The sequence below is a fragment of the Gallinula chloropus genome, assembly GCF_964237585.1.
Source record: "Gallinula chloropus genome assembly, chromosome: 1".
Lineage (NCBI taxonomy): Eukaryota > Metazoa > Chordata > Aves > Gruiformes > Rallidae > Gallinula > Gallinula chloropus.
This window is the reverse complement of record NC_140085.1, coordinates 60,779,766-60,801,412: the sequence shown is the minus strand read 5'-3', so window position 1 is coordinate 60,801,412 and position 21,647 is coordinate 60,779,766. Positions and strand designations below refer to the sequence as shown.

Genomic DNA, 21,647 nt, shown 5'->3' with positions numbered 1-21,647 from the left:
GCAAAAATAATCCAGGAGGCATCTCTGGGAAATTATTGTGAATTGGTAGTAAATTTGATATGTGGGTTTATAATGATGTCAGTAAGTTTGATATGTGGTTTTATACTAACATCTTTTTCTTTGCTCAAGCTGTCAGTCCACCTACAGCAGTTTATATTCACCCAGAGGATGTACAAGAAGAGAGTGTAATCCTTCACTGGAAGCTGCCTCCAGAGGGTCAGGAATCCTACATTGAAGTGAAACCTAGTGCAGACATCAGTGAAACTAAGAAGTTTTTGCTAAAGAATACAGAAGAATTTAAGGTTGATCTCCTAATTCCTGGAATGGCTTACAAAATAGGTGTGGCAAGTGTGAATAATGGAAATATGAGTGAACTGAAGACCATTCAATGCACTTTAAGTAAGACATTTTACAGACTGTAATGCACACAACATCAGTCTCATTCCTGTTACTATCATGGAACAGATTTGGTAGATCAAGTCGGTTTCCTCAATAGCTGAGGATCAGAACCAGACTATGAAATGTACGGACCTGACCCTAACTGTTAAGAGCAAAGTAGATGCTATTAACTGTCAGAGCAGGTGCAGCCTGTGGAAACACACTGGTAATTCTGATAACTGCAACAAGAACCCTAGGTGGGAATCCTGTTGCCACTGACAGAAGAAATTGGGTGAATGATTGTTTTGCATCGTGGTAGGAAAATATTGGAACAATTGAAACAGATGGTTTGTTTTTGGAGATGCATTAGTTGTTCTTTGAACTGTGAGAGAGAAATTACCTTACTATTCAGGAGAGGCTGCTGGGAATGGACTTTCAGAGTTAGAAGTAGTAGAGGATGAAAGGTAAAAGCTTATTGTCTATCAGAAAGCCTTTTCTGTTACTCCTGTTTTTACCAAGATGTTGAAATGCTTTTGGTACATTATAAGTTTTTTGTAAGTGTGACAGGAATGGGCAGGATTCACTTGTACATGTGGCATGCAAAGGCTGCAGCTGTCAGGTTATAGATACATGAAATGCTGTGTTGTCATTTTTAAAAAATTTATTACAGCATTTTGGAGGCTAGCAGGTTTAGACTTTTTCAGAAATTTTATGTAGGGTTAGATTTAATACCTCAAAGACATAGTTGACAGAAGATTCTAGACGGGATTTTTCACAGCTGTCAGACCTAACTGTAAGGGAAGAAAACTAAACACATCAATATTGCATCTATCAATCAAATGTATCTCATCCTCTGTCCTCACCTCCCTGTCCACATATACATTTCTGTATATTTTGAGCTATCCTGATTTACCTTCTTGGTGCAGTTGTGCTTGTAAAGGTAATTCATTAATACCTTTGTAAGACAAATTTGCTTTGATTCATAAATTATTTGTCAAATGCTTCAGGAGTCCATTAATAAATGCCTCAAAAGATCAGGTTGTTTATTGTTTCTGAGCAATGACATGGTTTATTATGGTTTATCATAATTTATTATTCATTTCCACTGGACAAGCATATTTCTCAGGCAGTTTCTTCACATTTATTGTGTGGTTCTAAATCAATTTATTTTCAACTGATTTAATACATGGCAATTTTTTTTCTTCTTTTAGAGCCCAAGCCTGTTCAGATTGTCGTTCCTTATATGCTTTACAGCAATGCTGTGGTATTGTTTGTTCGCATGCCTGATACTGGAGTATTTGATGGGATATATGTTACAAGTACAGGAGGACCTAATGCAACATTCATTTTAAAAAACGACGGTAAAATTAAAATTGAAAACCTTATTCCAGGAACAGAATATGATTTCTGCATCTCCACGAAAAGAGGAAAAATGTTGAGCTCCTTTTACCATATATCTGGTGTAAAAACATGTGAGTATTTTAAGTTTATTCTTATGAAATTGCACAAGGTAATATTTTTATTTGTAAACTCTTTTAACTTTATTTTAGTGCAGTAGAAAACACAGCCTATTTAAAAATCACCTTGATATGTCTGTGTCCTGGTTCTGGCCAGGCCAGTGCAGGTATCCTCAAGCAGCCAGCACAGGTGAGCAGAGTCAGCCCAGGCTGTTTTCCACACCACCTGACATCACTGCCCCATAAAAGAGGCTGATTGGGGAAGGGGTCTCCTGGGTACTTCTAGGGCAGTCTGAGTTTGGTTGGGGTGTTGGATTGGTTCTTGTGTTGGTGCAGTGCTCAGTGTTATTGTTGGGTTGATAAGGTACTCTGTGTTATCACTGTGTGTAAGTGAAATTTGTCATGGGCTGTCCCCTTTCACAGTGCTTTTATCAGTAAACTGCCCTTATCCCAACCCATTTCTGTCTGTTTGTCCTCTGGGAGTGAGTGAGCCCCGCGTGGTACTCAGCTATTTGGACCTAAGTCACCACAGTCTGTGTAAGCAATTAATAATTCTACTAACATTAGCTGTTTTTTTAGACAGGACTATAATGATCCCTTATAATTTCTAAACTTTCTAAATTGTGTTTTTTATATCAAGTCTATAAAATGCCTAGTAAGTATTTCAGAAATTGTGGTCCTTGTGGGAAATAAACCACATTTTTACCATTTACTTGAGGCAAGAAGGTGGGTATCAATGGAATCACAAGTTTATTCCTCCCAGTGCATCTTTAAGCGAATAATAAAAGCATTGAGATTCCCATTTTTCAAGATAATAATGTCAATATAAAAGACATTAAAAAAGTTTTACGGGAAAGGAATGCCTTCTAACAAGTTCTTAGAGGGTTTTTTTTAAGGCCTTAAAAACTGTTTAAAAATACCTGATGAAATTCTATGTTTTAACTTTCCTATTTTTTATAATTGTGCTTTCAGAAGTTTTTTTTTCCTGATTCATAATTTTCCTTTGAAGTCCTTTTCTGTTCTATTGCTTTCAGAGTAGAAATTTTATAAAAGGAAAAACTAAGATAGAATAAAATGAAGCAAGGCAGAATAACATGAAGAACGAGGCCAAGACAAAAAAATTATTTGCCTTGAAAGCTGATTTTTCTGAAAATATAATTTTAATAAAAACTTGGGTTTGAATCAATTTTAAGAAAACATTTCCTAAATTTAGTGTGAAACTCCCAAAGGAAACCTAGTTCGAGTCTGTCTCTTCTGTTATTCAAAAACTTGTGAAAAAAAAAAGAAATACTGACCCCTCATGTGTATAGAGTTTTACTTAGAAAAAGTGTAAATTCTGGTACATTCCATCCAGAAACAGCTGTGGTGGGAATTAGAGATGCAGAGAAGAATGGAAACTCCTCTGTAATGTGATCTGAATTGTATCATACAAGGTTATACTAATTAGGGATTAAGTGCATTTATCTTGCCTGGTCTACCCAGTTTTTCTGAGCTGTTTGACAAATTTTAGGCCCATTCTGAGCACTCTGGTGGTGACATTGGAGGGACTAACTTCATTCTGGAGGACTTTCCCACTTAGGCATGCTAGCTCTATCCTCAACGAGAAATGCATGTTCAACTCTGCATAATTTTAAGATAATCAAGGAAGGAATTTTCTTTAAATAATTGAAATATTATCTTTTTGCTCTTTCTCCATTTTGCTGTTTGGGAATGCCTGTGCATTTGCACGCCGGAGATCAGATTTTGCCCTCTCTTTGCTTGCTTTTGTTGCTGATTGTCTTCACTTGTATGTCTCCAAAGGAGATATGAAAAGTGTTGGACTGAGCAAAGTTTTGGATTGTGCTACATCCTTCCATAGGTCTGGCAGCTCCCCTCAATGTACGGGAAGGTAACGTCACAGACACCTCGATACAGGTTGCTTGGGACCGGGCCGACGGAGACTTTCAGCAGTACGAAGTTACATGTACAAACTGTGCAAGCGCTTTCAGGGTACGGTTTGTGAAAGACCACTTATGTATAGGCAATGAAATTATTCTTCAAGGTCTTTTATTAAGTGATCAGAGTTTAAATTAAAAGCTGTATCTCCTATTAAAATACGCGGAGGTACCATTTGCATAGTAAGGTCAGCAGGGTTTGCAAGCAGTTCTGTGACAGCTCTGCTTGGTTTTCTAGGTCCAGAAGGTCAAGCAAGAAACAGCAAAGTTTTCCAACCTTACTCCTGGTAAGCTGTACAACTTTACAATTCGAACGGAAAAGGAAGGTTTCAAAGACAGTATTTTTGTGACAAAGGAAATAGAGACAGGTGAGCCCCTAATAGTGTCAAATTCATCATTTGTTTTACTCAATCTATATGTATTCCTTTATTTCTTATTTATATTTTTGTCTCAAACAGAGAAAACCAATTCAATCATCTCTGTAATTTTGTCCTCACCCTTTCATTGTTATTTTCCTTATTCTCTGACTGCTTGTGTCCTCTAAGAATTTGAATACGGTTAGGGTGCACAATAACTGCCAATGTTAACTTCATAATGACTCAAGCAGGTGTGCAGTACAGCGAGCGTGAATGCTCTGAGTGTCTGATCTGTGTAGCCCACCACTTACATGTGTGCATTTGTGGTGTATATGTGCTCTGTGTGCATGCATCTGCTGGGAATACAGCTTCAGCGTTGCTGCTGGTTGGACAGGGGATGTGACCTCAGCATCTTGGGTCTGGCATGTTCTTCTAGCAGGTCCCTGATGTAAAAAAGTGAAGTTTAGTAGACGAGATAGAAAAGGTTCATAGCAGAGCAGCAAGTGGGATCAGAGATACGTAATGTTTTGCACTGAAGGAAACACTGTGCAAGATGATGATGAACAAGATCTGTGATATAATGCAAAACCATTTGTGAAGAGAGAAGTCATGGAGAGGTAATTATGGAGCAAGTAAGAAATTATAGTTCACTGGCGTTTCCTCTACCAGAACTAAGGACTTGAAACTAGAAGAGAGCAAGTAGAAAACAATCAAAAGGAAATTGTTGTTTATTAAATTTATAGATAAGTTACAGAACTACTGGCCACATGATAATTTTGTGTGGTGATTGTGGTCATGGGTTCAAGTGGAGACTGAAGACATTCATAGTAGGGAAATCTGTTGGGATTTACTGAATTCACAGAAACCACCTTTGGCTCAGGAAATCCTTGGGCTGCAAGCTGCGGCCTGGGAGATGACTGAAGGGGATGGTTACTCTATATAAGTTTTGCTTTTCAGTAGACATCTACTTTTGCCCATTGTTGAATTCAAAATACTGTGCTACTGGGGACTTTGATGTCAGCCCAATATGTTACCTCTTATACTGACAGTTCTTTTCTCCACATCAGTGATGTCAGAACCACACTCAATTTCATACCAGAGCAGGAAGCAGTTGGGCTCTATCTTGTGGGTAACAAAAGTCCCTATCTGTGTGTCCTTGAGATGAGCAAGGACATGACACAAATTTTCTGAAGTTTTCAATGCATTCTGATGACATCTCTCCTGTTGTAATGTATTTAAAATGTATTTTAAAAGTAATGTGTTTTTTATCATCACACAGTACCAAGTGCAGTGAAATATCTGAACTATAGCAGAGACTCTCAATCAATAACTGTTACCTGGCCACCAGCCCAAAACAAGTTTGATGGATTTGTTATTTCAATAAACAGTAAGGTCTTCAACAAGGAGAAAATGTTACCTTCCAGTGTAAGGTATGAGGATTACGTCTAAAAAATGACTGGTATGAACTCAAAATAGATGTTTCACTGTATAATTACAATAAGTAGCCTGCAGCATTACTTATGTGAGATACACTTGATATTTTAGTTGATATACTTTACCCATGTGAAGAAAGATGATTTCAAGAACTGTATTATTTAACAAATTAAAAATCTCCTGTGATGTTTTTGCAAAGAAGATAAAACCAAATATGGCACTGGAGTGAGCACAAGTAGAACCTGTGTGTAATTCTGGATGCTTAATCTTTTAAGACTTTCTAGTACTTGAACTTACTGTGAACCCCAGTGTGATGCATCCTATTTAAGACTTTATCATACTGAGATAGTTGACTGACAGCATATCCACAAGTATACACACACTGTGTGTAAGTAATATACATAATACTATAAAGAATTAACATATAAAGGTAGATGCTTTTTATAAAATCCTAAAGAATATAATCTCTTTTTTACTCTTTGTAGAATGCACAAATTTGAGAGTCTTCTGCCAGGCACTGATTTCATAATCAGTATTGTGACAACCAATGGATTAAAAAGAAGTCACCCTACTATTCTCAAGATTAGCACCTGTAGGTTTATGGTTTATGAATAACCTTTCATTATTTCAGAAAATTAGGGTTGTTATTTTTTAAGGTAGTTATTTTTTAAGAAAAAATATTCCTTGTTAAATCAATGCATCTTAACAAACAGCTGGATTAATTCCTTTGTTTTCTATCTAAACATCTTTGAAAGTTACTAAGTAAATAAAAGCTTTTAAAACACAAACAAGTTTCCTCTGTAGTTAACGAGATTCTGTCAATATCTAAATCAGCAGTAACGTTACATTATAATATAACATAACTTAAAATATAATGTATCGTTATCTACTATTATAGATACTTTACCTAAATCATGTTTCACATAAAAATTTATGAACTTTTGTTTCTGATCCTACTGCTAATGTGTAGTAGTGAATTTAACTTATACTTCTGTATGTAAAAAATGAAATCTATTTCTACACTGAACTATGAAACTATAAATTACAGCAGTGTCTTCTGTAGATTTTCATTTCCTTCATGTTAATATAGATTAATTTTCTATTAAATTTTGCATCCATTCCTGTCTTTACCTCAGATCCTGACCCACCATCAGATGTACAGGTGTTTGGGCAAGAAGAAAATACAGTCTATTTTTCTTGGAAACTACCGAGAGGAGGATTTGATATGTTTCAGGTGAGATAGGAACAGTAAGAATCCAGTGTAATCCTTTACACCGTTTTTGTTTTTTTCAAATTCTCAATGAAATTGTCATCCTGTATATACTAAAAATGAAACAATTAATATTTCCAAATTTTAATACAAACTACCTTAAACTGCAGAATAAAATAATCATTCTATCTAATGGGATCTAAATGTTAGAAAGTAAATGTTGTTGAAAGGTTAATAGTGTTTTCTGGTTTGCTTCCTATTCTTTCCTAGGCAATAACACGCTGTCTACCTTTCTGACTGTCAGCTTTTTAAAGAAACCTCTTCTGTGGACATTTCAAATTGACATAGCTCAATATGACTAAAAATTCATAGTTGATTAATAATAATACTGGTGTGGGAACATCCTTGAACCTCAAATAATTCAGTTACCATTTCCCATATGAGCTTGTCTGTACTGAGGGTTCCCCTTGTACTTTGGTCAGCTAGTGGCTTCCCCAACATACAGATACACTTATCATGTGTTTGAATTACTGTTTTCTTTAGTTATACTGTTTTCAATTTGTTCTTTGGTCTCTTTTGACCTATGTTTCTGCTCTACCCTGCTTCCCTGTGCTTCTAAAGCTACCTTGCATGAATTAGACAGGTTTATAGAGGTTTTTTTTTTCTTAGCTGGACATGATCTTCAGTTTTTAAGGGTATATTTTCTTAAAGTAATCCTCTTTGTTACTAAAATGGTTTCGCTATTTCTACATTCCCTCTACAAACTTTCTGAGGGGCATATTGTGTATTGAAGTTGCATTTCAACGTTTTTCATACCATGACACTTTTGGGTGCTCCTCATAATTTCCTCTTTATTTGCTTGATTATTTTAAAGTGTTTCTCCTTTTCTAATGAAATGACACTATGCTGAACTTCTAATTTTTATTCTTACAAAGAAGCTGCATTTCACGGTAGGTTTTAGAGTGGCTCTTCAGCACTTGTGATTTGAACCATATCCTTCACAAGGTTTGGCACAAAATCTAGTTATTTCTGTTTCTTCAGTTCTCTGATCAGAAACAATCCACTATGACATCTAAATGCTTTGTCTGTGGATCTTGTTTCACTACGACTTTTCACCAGTCTCTCTTTTGTATCTTGGCTTTCGCAGGCTGTCTTGTATTATCGTTTGCATTTTGCACTCACTGTATGAGCACGGTCATGCAGTCAATAAAGCTTTGGGATAGTAAACTGTTCTTTAAATGTGTCATTCAAATCAGTAAATATTTCAAGGTACAGTCTAGTACAGTTAATTTACTTGACTAGGTTGTTCTTTAGTATGTAGAACTATTGTAAGACAAAGAACTTTTCTTTAATGGCCTTACACAGGCTGTACCCCAGTGTCACAATGTCTCACAACATCACAATATTTTTCTCCCCCATCCCCATGACTTCAATTATAACCTTACCCAGAACTTGAAATCGGAGTATCCTTAGTATAGTTTCTTACACATTTCTTCTCTCTTCATTAGTGCAAAGCTGCACTGATCTGAATGAGTAAGACTAACCAGTTAACCTACCACAGCACAATTTGTTTGCTGTAGCCTGGGGTATTTTTACAAATTTTCAAATTAAATTGAATTCCCTCATTCATGTTTTCAGCCAGTTCAGATATACTTTTGTGCATGCCCAGATTATTTTTACCATCCTGTGGAAAGTAATTGTCATCTGTAATATTGACCTTTATGCCATGGTATTATTGTTCAGCATCTCATAGAGCAAGCAGCCACACTAGACAGTGCTTTGTCTGAATAAATGAGCTTATCTTTAAATCTTTAATGAGAAAGGCTTCAGTAGACTGGTTGCTTAGGAAGGTGCACTTGCATAAAAAGGGATCATTTTACTAATCATTTAAAATTAATTATCCCAGCTCACCAGCTTTCTATGCAATATATTGTAGTTTGTAGAACGAAGAGTGCACAAAAGGTACTTCCCTGACTCGTTTATACTAGATGTAAATCTTTAATCTATAGCTTTGCTCCTAGCATTTTGCAGTGCTGTAATTCTAATAAGGTGATGACAGTCTCCAAGATTTAGTGTGTATTAACAGGTACTGTGCTGGTAAAATATACAGAGGGGTATCAGATCGTTAGTCCCCAAATGAAAGCACTTGAACCCAAGCGCTTTCAGGTCACTGCTGTGTGTAGAATATCCCTCATCTGTAGGAGGAAGTGAGGGGTGGTGGACAAGACAGACTGATGTAAGCAGTTGCAAACTTTCTCGATCTCTTCGATCTAACTGCCCTGGCTGAGAAACCATGTGTGTGTGCTGGAGATGTTTTCTAGAGCCCTCCTCCTCAGGGCAGATGTGGTGTGCATCTTGCCTTTCACTAGTGCAAGTATGAAACAGTCTGCAGGCACAGTTTTCTGTGTCTATAGAAAGATTTCTATGTCCAAGAAAGGACATTGCTAGGATTTTTTTTCTCACCTAGGGAATTGTCTGGGAGGTCAGAAGGAACCCTCATAGCCTCTAGAAGTTAAGTGCCCAAATTTCAACTACTTGTTGTCTCCAGCACTCTTAATCTCTCCAGGGACTCTAAAACAAGTGAGTTTTCACAGTGTACCAGTGAGCAGATTTGAGTGGCTGATTCCTTGGGACTCCAGAATCTCAGCTCTGAACAGTACATCAATGTTTTTTGCTTGGTTAGTTTTTGATTTTGGTTTTAATATTTGTGGTGTTTTTAAAGAAAGGTACAGACATTTCAAAAATATCTCCCTTTTGAATATTTTTTTTTCCTCCTCCTGTTGATTAATCCACAGGTAGCTCTTCTACCCTTGGCTATTCTCATTCTTTCTACCTTGTAGCTAGTTGTGCAGCTCATCAGTACAGCTGGGTGAGAGAGCACTCAGAGTGCACTTTGCTATCCTTCTCCAAGAGTAAAAACATGCCACCTGTAAACCACGACTTGACTTCACTTGCTACAACTACTTTAAAAGATTAAAGTCACTCTTTTCACTAGTGAGCTATTAAGGAATTTTAAGTAAATAGTGGATCAACCTTATGGAACGTAATATAAAGCTAGAGCCAAATTATTGATTTTTTTTTCCTTTAAAATATGGAAAATATTGTAAATATTTTTGTATAAACAGGTAGTTGGAATCCCTGAACGTTGCTTTTAAGATGTGAAATAGTCTGATAAAAGAAATTATTTTCCTTCCATAGCTTTCATATTGTCAGATGAATAATGGAAAGCTGTTTACTAGAACTGTTTATGACAGCAAAGCTGTAGTGAAAAGCCTGTCTCCTGGGACAGAATACTTTTTTCAGTTAAAGACAATTAAAGGCTTGGATTCCTCTGTGGCTGTGGAGAAAAAAGTCATCACAAGTAAGGAAATACCTTATAACTTATCCTTTTATATTCTTCCTTTTGAAAAACAGGTGATGTTCAGAGGTGGTAAATTATTGTAAGTGACTCAAAGGGTCACAAAGTTCAAAAATAAACTTTAAACTTTGAGGGGCAAGTTCTGCTTCCTCATGTGAGAGTTTAAACAGGAGCCTTGTATGTAACTTGCTGAATATGAAGACATAATTGCAGATACCCATTTGAAAAAAGTGGTGGTCTAACAAAAATCCTTCCAGCTCTGGGAGAATAAGATTTTGCTAGAATAGCATCCTATACTTTAAGAATTACCTTGCAATTTGTTTACAATTGTTTCCGCTTATCTTAAATTCTTGCAAGCCTGTGTTCTGAGATTGGAAGATTGCTGCTGTACAAGCTTGAGAGGAGTTATGTTTAACAAGGTCCAGAAAACTTGCCTGTATCTTGCATCCACTTCCTGTCTGAGCAAGCATAGATTTTCCAACATTCTTGTGATAAAGCATGAAAAGAGGAGAGTGAGTTTGTGGAAGAGATTTGAAGGAATAGATATCTATTGGATTCTGGATTGCCAAAGCAGACAAATACCAGCTAAGTGTGGTCAGAAAATAAATCAACTCCTAGATTTATACACACATAAATCTGTGGAGGACCTCCTCCCTTCTTTGATAGATTTTCTGTGGTTTGTTTGGACTATAACTCCTTAACCCAGTTAAAAGTCAGGGAGGCTCTGTACTTAGTTACTCCGAGATGACTCAGTCTCTAGAAAAAAAACTAGACATAGTTCTGCAGATTTTTGTTAATGAAAAGCACAGCAGAATAATCATCATCATGGTCCTGAAGGTGCTTTTTATCCTCAAGAGTATTGTGGGTGAGTCCAGTATATGGCTAGATTACGGAGAGATTACTGTATTGTTTTAATGGCAAACTTTCAGGGTTGTTTTCATGCTGAATAATCCAGCCCTTAATGGAATTATGCTAATTAGCATTTTCCAGAAAGCTTCAAGCACGATAAATCAATAATCTGCAAGATGTATTTTTCAGGAGGAATTGAATTTTTTTCTTTTCCAACTACAGGTGTGCTGCACAGGTAAATGGAGGTGCTATTTGTAAATAGTAGATGTGATTTTAGGACTCTTAATATAATGGAAAGGCATATTAAAAAGGGAAGAAAGAGATCACTGAGACTATGTGATTTTTTTTGTATCCCTAACTGAACAGATGAACAGTTTTCTAAAATTATATAGCCTATGATATATTTTAGAAAACTTTTAACTGAAAAAAGTCTGCACTTCTGTTTACAGAGTGTTCTATTTTCATTTTGTTTCCTCAGAAATGTTAGTAGTTCTTTTAGAAGATCTGACAAGTCTGGAATTTTTTTCCATAGATTGTATAGTCCACACAGGAGGAACATCCCCAGGTTTTACCCTATGCAGCATAATGCCACTATTTATTATGTATCCATACAAACTTCTAAAATCTGAATAATTTTTACTTTAGAACCCGCTGGGATATGCGGTCTGGCATTAAAAATGGTAAATACTTCATCTGCCACTTTGACATGGAATCCAACCAAGACTAACTTCACTTCCTATAAAGCATCTCTATCAAACAGCACCTTTATAAACAAGTTCAGGATTCCAGGAGCACTGACTGACTTCAGTGTTACAGGCCTGACTGCTGGGGGCATTTATAATTTCACACTGCAGAGACTAAGAGGCAATATTGAAGGATCTTCTGCTTTCATCAAAATTGTGACAGGTCTGTACAGTTTCTTGCTTTTTCTCCTTGCCACTGAATGGAAGCTGTCAACAACAGTGCACATGCAGCTATGTACATCTTGCTTTATAGAGTAATGTTGGAATTTCCAGAGATCTTCCATGTTCCTGTTTGCTGTGGTTGCGGACATAGGTTACTCACACACTGTTCAAGCCACATCTAGAGATTCGCTACCAGAAATGTAATTTCTTTAGCTGTGCTGCATTTCTTTTGACTGCTACTGTTGAGAAATGTAGGTTCATGGGCATGAAACAGAGAGAAATAGCAGGTGCAATGAGCCTCGAGTGAACCACACTCACAATGCATTCCCAGATGAAATCTGCAGAAGGGTAGAACTGAGGCTTGTTTCAGCATCAGTGGGAAGGGTAATTCTCAGGCATGGGATAATAGTAGGAAGAACATTAGCTTCATGGGACTAAATTTCTTTTTCCACAAGGGCTTTTTATGATCCTCTCTACTGCTGAGTCAAAAGTAATCAAGCTGAGGTAAAGAGATGACATTGAGTGTTGTGATAACTGTACACTCAGAGGACAATCTATATAAAAAACCCCTTTATAAACTTAAAATCCAACTTTAAAGGAAGTTGAGATCCACGAAAGTAATAGTACTGATGATAACAGTAGGACTTAAGATTTATAAAAGTGTACTAAAAGGAAGAAATTAACTCTCAGTTACACTAGCACACCAGCACATATAGTTGGAGGGGTTTTGTTCTGTCAGCTTTAAAATAAAGCAACAAGTTTAAACAAACATAGAAGCAAATACAGACTGAATATGAAATCTAAATGTAATATTTGGATATATTAATATTTCAGATAGGCTATTCAATGGCAAAACTGGAGTAATCACAAACAGTTCTGCAGCTTTGTATAGTCAAAGTAAAGAGATCTTGAAAGATATATAGTCTAAGTAGATTTACAGCAAATTAGAAAGGAGTGGAACTCTTTCAGGGTAGAAGTAAGACGATATTCAGGCTGCACAGTGTGATATTAGTGTATAAGCAGTACAAGATGGTTTAGTCTGGATGCTGAAGAATCATATTGGGAAGGCAGAGAGAGGACTGAGTGCAAAGGTAGTGGCAATTCTCAAATGTCATGAATAACATCTGGGCTTGCTCTGGGAGATACCCACAGGAACAGCTGTAGAAAGGAGACATGTACATGGCTATGGGTTGCGCAGGTGGATAAATTATAGAATACAAAAAGTAGATAATGTTTTAATGAGTTATTGATGAAGATAAAATCTGGTTAATTTTTGGGCTTTGAGTGGATGATACAGATTTGAAGGTATGCTTAAGGGTGGGAGAAAGTGAGATGGTTTGACAGGACTAGGTGAAAACTTGGCTTTAATAAAAGGACTAAACCATCCAAATTTGGTGAACTTAACTCCATAGAATTCATGGAACTAGTGGTATTAGAAACATAGCAAGAGTATAAAAGAGTTAACTACCCTAGGGCTAGTATCAGCTGTATCTTAGATTTTACAGTAGCCCCAGTGATGACAGTGGCAGTGCTACTTTTAAGGTTGAGGGCAGCAGTAACACCAGGACTGTGCAGAGATTCTTGAGCTTGTTAGCGGAACACTGAGCTTGCTTTCTGCAAACAGGGATGTCTGCATTGTGTAGTTGGGAGGTTATCAACCAAGTCTCAGAGGTAGTATAGCAACTGTAGTGTAATGTACCACTGCATCCAGGCTAAATAGCAGTTATCCTTCATGTAGCAAGTAAATTGTTCCTGGATGCTTTTATATTCAGCTGTAACTACTACTATGTTTGTCAGGGGGGTTATTTAAGTTAATGTTTTTTATTCCCCAATTCTCTTTCAGAACCTGCAAAGCCAGAAGGGCTCAAATTCTTCAACGTTTCATCATACTCTTTTTCACTGTATTGGAGAATACCATATGGACATGTAGACAGATTTCACGTGGATCTTATTCCTCCTCATGGTTCTGTTGTTATCCTAGATCTTGGAGTTAGGGAGTATCAAGTATGTGCTTTTATTACAGGACTTGCACGGCCAGCTTTTCTTACGCACTGTGCTGATGAGGAATTCAAGCTGCCCTTGTTAGCTATTTAATGCAAATATGAACAAGAAAGTATTAATGAGAAATTGGTGAGAGCAAATTTCTGCATCCAAAGTTTGTTACCTAACAGCAGGTAGTGAATTTACTACTAGAAGGATACAGCCAGTCATCCAAGGGTTCATGAATAGTTTAAGAAAGGAAGGGCAGAGCTATTGAGTAATACAGACTCATTAATTGTGCACTTGCCAGGAAGATCTGTGCTTAAATCATTAATGCAGGCACCATTTCACTGCTAAGCCACCAAAAAGAAATAGGAGCACTTTTTGATTTCGCTGGCTGGAAAATTTAATAATATTAACAGAAATAATGGATGTTCTGGTTGTTTTGCTTTTGTTTTTTACTGGAACTTCGAAGACACAGGTATTTTATATAAATGCTTGCTAGAAAGTTGTTAATTATGCTTGTTTCAAAAGATGGACTAGCGTAAGGATGAGAAACTTGTAAGCTTTTCAGGCTGCTTTTGCGTTTATTCTTTCAAAAAAGAATTTTATAATGCTTTGTATTTACTTTGATAACAGTAACGATACCTCTATAGATACACTGATAGGCGATTCTGTGATAAAATTAATAGTTAATTTTGTTGTTCTTTAATATTGAATGCTATACAAACCTTATGTGGAGGGGTAGTTAAGATGGCAAAATGCTGTACTGTAGCTACTACTTCTACTGTTGCAAATATTGTTATATGTCTAAAAATATATTAACAGATCACTTTCAGGAATGTAATGCTTAAACTTTTGGGTTTGGGTTTTTTTCCATGTTTCTTGGTAAAATACTTAAACCTATGTCCTGTTTCAGGCTGTTTTTTCCAATTCTATTCCTGGAACAACATACAATGTTACAGTTGCTGCAGTTTCTTCTTCAGTCTACAGTTCCCCTGCAAGTAGAACAGTGACAACAAACGTGACAAGTGAGTTTATAATGATGGATATAATTCTGTTGAATTATTTTAACTATGTTTTTGATACTGTGCACAGCAATATCTGAGAAATCATAATGAGTTTTGAACAGTCATTAGAATTTTTAATCTTTTTTTAGCCATAAAAAAATACACTGAATCTGAGGTGTTCTATGAAATCATGAGAGTTTCTCTATCACATATTAAGTGGCACCTCTGGATGTGAATTGTAGTTATATTAACCCATTAGCTTGGCTATTTAAAAAAAAAAAAGAAAGAAAACCATAAAGGAGAACAATTTATAAACTTTTGAAAAAAATGCTAATGTGTCATATAGTAAAATCCATATGTCAATTTATATCTAGAATGGTAGACTTCAGAGGCATTTTAAAAAAATGTAGCCATATCCAAAGATGTGTTTTGTAAGAGTCCAGTTTAGTTTTGAATGGTTTTGGGAAAAGAAGCTTAAATTAAGCATGTTAGAATATCTCAAATATTACATTGGGATTAATCTCTGTTTTGTCCATGAAGATCTTGAGCATTGCATTTTTTACATTTTTATAAAAGAATGTTCCTGGTGCTCCAAACTTCATTTAATCATTTTTGTAACAGAATTGTAGCCAGGAAAAAGCTTTTTGTTCAAAAGCACATCATTAGTTTTCAGTGTTTTTACTGGTTTATGCTGTCAGTTGATTTTATTTCTTTATAGAAGCTGTGAAGATGTCTTCATTATCTGGAAACTTCATTAAAAAATGTTTTTGTGTGTGTGAATGTGTGTCTGTATATATAAAGTAATTACTTTTTACTTTTTTCAGATCCTGGGCCCCCTGTGTTCCTTGCAGGTGAAAGAGTGGGCTCTGCTGGGATCCTGCTGTCATGGAATACACCACTGCATCCAAATGGGAGAATTCTCTCCTATATTGTTAAATATAAAGAGGTCTGCCCATGGATGCAAACAGCTTACACACAGGTCACAACAAAACCAGACAGTTTAGAAGTTCTTCTTACCAGTCTTAACCCTGGAACAACTTACGAAATTAAGGTAAAAGCTTTATATGTGCCTTTTGGTATTTGGAATTCTAGTTTATTCTGAAATGTGTGAGTATATGGTAGGTGCATATAGTGTTTTCTGAAGGACTTTACTAATTACTATTGCCATATAACAAAATACATCAGCTGGGTATTTGCTTAGTTTACAGCAGTAGTATTTTAAATCCACTTTAACTTTCCAACCAAAATCTTATTAAAACGTAGTTTCTTCTATAGATATTCTTGATGTGTGGCATTATGTGGTAAAAATATCAAAAGCAATAAGTAGACTTTTAAAAAACATCTAAATCCATCTTAATTAACATTTAATCTTTTGAATCAACTGGTACACTTTGGCTATTACATGTGGTTTTCTAAATCATCTCAATTAGATTCAGAAAAGCATGTAGCTACATACTTTTTTCTTTGATTATAAACTTAATTAGTTTAAGACGGAGATTTCTTACTTGACTATCTGTTTAACTGTAGCCTGTAAACACCTTAACCTGGTTTCCCTAGCCTGGGAGTTTTCCCTAATGTTATCTCCTGAAATAAAATAGGCCCTCCTTTTCCCTTGCCATTCCATAGATTTTATTGCTTAGATGTTCACGGTGAATATCTACCGCTAAAATCAGTACATGTGTTTTCATGGCTTCTATATGTGGGATTTGTTTACACTGAGATTAGGCCCTCCTGATCCATCTCCAAACTCTTCAGGTGGAGAGACTTTAACTCTTACCCTCTTAGTAATATTTGCCAGACAGTTCTTCTCCTGACTTAGTCATGGATGAGAACCTTGGAGAGGTGCTTCTTTTCAGTATCAAGAATGAAATAAAATTCTGTGTTTGCTTTCCTTCATTCTATACCATGTAAGTTCACACAGTGCAAAGCCTTAAACTATGGAACTAGGGATAGGGCTGTGCAGTGATTCTTTGTGAAGGTGGTGGTGGGATGTGTGTGTAAGAAAGCAGGAATACCTGCCAATCTGTAAAGGTTGCTCACTGTGAATCTAGTTGACAACCATACTGATAAAAGCCCATATATCCTCAGCTGGAGAAATGTTTATCCTTTGATCTCCTCCCTCCAGTCATCTGTTAAAAAAAAAACAAACATAAAAAAGTTCAGTTACTATTTGAAAAAACTATCTACTTAGAAAGTAAGCAGTTTTGTCTCCTCAGACAGATGAAATTAAGAGAATTCAGTTTGCAGTTCTGGGTACCTCACTAGCACTTCTGTGGGGTTTGCTACTAAAAGTTTTGCAAATTATCCCCTTTGCTCCACATATGAGCCTTTCCTGGGAAGATACTGGGACATTTTGAATAATTTGTTTTGCTCAGCAATAATTTTCCCTCAGGTCTGTGGGAGGCAATCCTTCCCATTGCTGGTGCCTGAAACATTGATCTTTGAGCAGAATTTGACTCAGGAAAGTGTCTTGTGACCCAACAACCTCTGTCTAGCAGGGACCACATGGCTTTTCTCACAAGTAAATAAGTGTGTTGGCAAGCTATGTTACCTACTGCTTTGGTGGGTACCCCGACCATCTGACCCATGAGCAACCTCATGGATATAACAACTGTTCAGGTGAAAACGCTTTTACTGCCTCATGCATGTAGCCAAAAATAAACATTAAATGTTCTTCCTTCTCTTGTGATTCTTTCATTAATTTTTGGAGTAAAAAATTAAACTCAATAGAGTTTATAAGCTTTAGATATGGGTTTCCAGTCTCTTTGTAACAGCTCAGTCTGAAATTCTTTGCACCCAACAAAAAAAATTAAAGAAATAGCCATCAAAAGTGATATTATGTTAAATCCTAAAGAGCTATGAATAATTTTGAACATCTGATCATCGATAATTTTGTAAATATATGCACTCAAGATTTTTTCTAAGCTTAAATAACTAATAAGAACATAACCAAAGCATAAAATTTAATACTTTTAAATGTGAACTGCAGCTAATTGAACTTTGAATAAGACTTTGTTAACTACATAGCAAACTTGTCCTTTCAAAATATTTCTAATCTTTTTTCTATAGCTCTCTCTGGCATTGATCTCTACAAGCTAACAGTACATTGTGCAGGCATTCATTCTATTTTCTCTTCAAAGCTTATCAGTTTGTGTAGGCAACATCTTTACCATGCAAACTTTTGTATATTTGTGTCACAGTAATTTTGAATTATTGTCAAATAAACATATGAAATGGGAATTTCTATGTCTGTCTTAATGCTAATTTTCCTTTCTGAACCCTTTCTACAATACCTACTCTGAGAGAACAAAAAATCGCTGTTTAGGTGAGAACATACCACTAGATTTATATAATGCAATACTAATACTGTTAGAATTTTCTGATTGCTTGTCAGCTCCCTGATGATCTCCAGGTATAGCAGTTACTGTAGAATTCATCAACGCTTAAGGATGTCTCAAGTCGTTCTCTGTGTGGCACAGAAGTAGGATCGTCTGGAGTCATGAGACATGAGTGTGTGGAGAGGAGGTGTTTGTATAGTTCAGGAGAGAGCTGCCAGTGATACAGATTTTCCTTCACCAAGCAGAGCATGCACTGCACAGGGAAGTGGTCATAGACATATGTGTCTCTTTACATCCTAGATTAAGTTTTTTGTATTACCTTGTACTACTTTGTCGTAGTTTGCTGCAGCTTGGTGCTTTAGTTTAAATACCTTTGCAGTCTTCTGAAAGATGGAGGGGTTAGTCCCAAGAAGGGATTAGAATGGTTTTCCTTTCTGACCTACTGGCTTCTACCATTCTTTGCCCTTCACTATCCCCTGCATGCTGTCACTTCCATCGTGACCCACACCCAGTAGTGCACATGCCCCTTCTCACCCTGCTTTTCCCACAGTCTGCAGTCAGCTCCCTCAGCACCACTGGCATACCTTGTTCCCAGGCACTGGTGAGGAGGGAGATGGCTCTGCCAGCTTTAGCCTTGCTAAACACCTCTTGCCATCACTGTTGGAATTCTGTTTATTTTATCTTTTGTCATTTCTGCCACTTCTCAAAATAAGAAGTCAGACTTAATTCCTCATTCTTTTTAAGCATTGCATGCCATGGCCCATCACTGACTCAAATTGTCAGTAAGTCCTATTTTGCAGGGCAAATAGCATTGTTGTTGTATTTATCTCCATAAATGCTACTAATGTCAGTGTACTGCCCGTCCATGGAAAGACTGCTATGATTGTGAGTGTGGAGGCACATCCACCATTAAGTGCATCCACTGTTCCCTCTCTGCCAAAAGACATGCTTTCCTTGGGTGTCTGTTCTGAGGGAGGTTGACCTGCAATTGCTCTAGTTCAGGAATTCAAGAAATAAAGAGAAACTATTTTCCTTTTTACTCTTTTAAATTATAGTACAAGTAAAATAGGAATGGGGAAGCTGTTTTAAGTGAATTGTGGTAAGGCAAGAGAGTGCTGCTGGTCTTGTTCTTACTGTTGACTTTGGCATAAAATAAGAACCCAGCACTTTTGAAGTGTAGGTATTCACATGTGGTTTTCTTAATTTCTTGCACTGTTTCATATTTTTTCCAGTTTAGTTTTTCACATTGTTCTTGTTTTAAGGTGATTCTTTTACAGAGCTGTGGGTGGGGGTGTGTGTGCTCACCTGTGCTGGCTGCTTGGGGACTCTGGCCTGGCCAGAACCAGGACACACATTTAAAAGTGGAGTATAATTTTTAAAATGCAGCTACAAAAAGCATTTTCATCTGTATATCTGTAGTTTAAAAGCTAGAAATTTAATCTCTGTATACCCTGAAGATTTTAATAGTCCCTGAAACTGTATATCATATAGATTCTCTGATATGGCACTTTTTTTCTCTAGGTTGCTGCTGAGAACAGCGCTGGTGTTGGAGTATTTAGTGACCCTTTTCTTTTTCAGACTGCGGAAAGTGGTAATTTTAATAAAGCTGCTAATTATTTCAGTTAAAGCCGCTCTAATTTGTTCAAATAGTGTCCATGGCACATTTCATAACTGAACAAGCTCTGATGCATTTAGACAGTATCTTAACACTTTGCTTATTCTCTCAGTGGGAAAGATGGATTTTGTCCTATTTGCTAGTAATATCATTTAGGGTGTGCATATATAGGGGTTTCTAATATGCAAGTCTGTTTCTGTTGGGGTTTTCCTATGCCAATTTTTAGGCAGGCTGCTTCTAGAAAGCAAGGTCACAGGAGAACAGAGCAATCTCTCAGGTGGATCCATTTGCTGTTGCCTGGAGCAGTACTAGGAGACAGACTTTGTTGTGGGATCTGCTCTGGCATCGCATACTTACATCAAACCATATTTGTTTAGTGCTGGATTCAAGTGCCTTCTCTACAAAGCCCAGCACAGAATGTATTTTATTAAGCTGTTACTTATTAGTTCTGGAAAAAAAAAAACCCAACCCAAACATTATTTAAATGAAAATTTGGATTGATAGTTTTGAAGATTTAACAATTATAGTCTGAATATGCATAATATTTATTAATTTAGTGTTTGCAGTCTTGCACACACTCCAGGAGCAGTTGGGCCCTGGCTGAAGAGCTGGCACCAGGCCAGTTACGTTCAGGTGAACAAGTCTTAGTGGAATATAGAATTTGTGCTGCCTTGGTGTTGACCATCCCTCTGTGTTTGGGACTCCTAGTTGGTCTCTGTAGCTGTGCAAAGAGCAGAGTGTTGAATCTCAGTTAATGACAGGAAATCCTCACTCTGCATCAGACCTCTGGGATAATGCAATGAGTTATAAAACAAAATATGAGAAAGGGTTAGTAAACTTACCACGTGGAGCTATGTGAAATCATTGTTTCGAACTGTTCTTTGTGTGTTATTGTTGGTAGAAAACCTTATTTCCATGAGCTTCAGTTACTCATGCTTGCAGAGGCATCAGCATTTCTCCATACGAGAACATGACCTTTTAGTTTTTGATGCATTTCTGATTAACATTTTATTAAAGCTGAAATTCTTTATTATAAATGTAATTTGAAGCTTTCATCAAATTCTAGGTGAGTGTCCCTTATACTTTTACCTTCTCAGTTTTTTGGGTTTTTTTAACTCTTGCTTTGATGGTTAAAGAAACCCCAACATCTCTATCAACATGAAGAGCTACAGTTTATTGCAGGAAAGTTAGACAGAAAGAATTATTTAAATATAAAGGCTGTAGTCTAGGAGAAGAGGAAAGGGGGAAATGGGAGGTAAAAGGATTTGGCAGAGCCTAAGCAAGATCTAGGTATGAGGTTTGGAGGATTTCTCTCAATTCAGCTGTGGAAGATGTGTAATTGTGTTTATGCTTTTAAGGCAGCATTAGCATTTTCTCCTCAGTACTATGGCCAGCTGTTGCAGGAACCTCTACAGCCTGTGCCATGCAGACAGTAACAGGAGGGAGCCACTGTGCTCTAATTCTCAGGGAAGTTCATATAGCTTGTAAAATCTCATTCAGATGCTGCAGCCCATTCCTTTGCACTGTGATTATTACATATGCTCTAAAAAAAGGACCTGGAAACTGTCACTGGTACTAAACCCACCATTTCTATAATAGTAGTGAATATCCAAATTAAATCGAGCTATTTGAAGCTATCAAAAATCTATATTCAGCTGAAGAGATGACACAAAGTAAAGTGAAATAAAACACCCAGAGCTGTCATATGCTCTTAAGCAGAAATAAACAAAAATTTGCAAGTTCTGACACAGTAAATGAGTTACTTCTAGGAAAAATATTTGTAAGTGGACCAAACAATTCTTGTATTATTTTGAGACTGAAAT

General features: G+C 36.6%; 1 protein-coding gene across 1 annotated transcript in view; it reads left to right on the top strand.

Moving 5' to 3' along the window:
• The window catches only part of PTPRQ (protein tyrosine phosphatase receptor type Q), a gene marked incomplete at its 5' end in the record, with an annotated part of 135,484 nt that overhangs the window by 13,790 nt on the left and 100,047 nt on the right, over positions 1-21,647 (top strand). Inside the window, 13 exons of the mRNA XM_084272853.1 lie at positions 130-399; positions 1,590-1,850; positions 3,694-3,824; positions 4,008-4,137; positions 5,405-5,555; positions 6,045-6,151; positions 6,696-6,793; positions 9,968-10,130; positions 11,622-11,882; positions 13,725-13,885; positions 14,781-14,892; positions 15,696-15,922; positions 19,731-19,800. Coding sequence (XP_084128979.1) covers positions 130-399; positions 1,590-1,850; positions 3,694-3,824; positions 4,008-4,137; positions 5,405-5,555; positions 6,045-6,151; positions 6,696-6,793; positions 9,968-10,130; positions 11,622-11,882; positions 13,725-13,885; positions 14,781-14,892; positions 15,696-15,922; positions 19,731-19,800 — 2,142 coding nt within the window. The remainder of the gene's footprint in view (positions 1-129; positions 400-1,589; positions 1,851-3,693; positions 3,825-4,007; positions 4,138-5,404; positions 5,556-6,044; positions 6,152-6,695; positions 6,794-9,967; positions 10,131-11,621; positions 11,883-13,724; positions 13,886-14,780; positions 14,893-15,695; positions 15,923-19,730; positions 19,801-21,647) is intronic.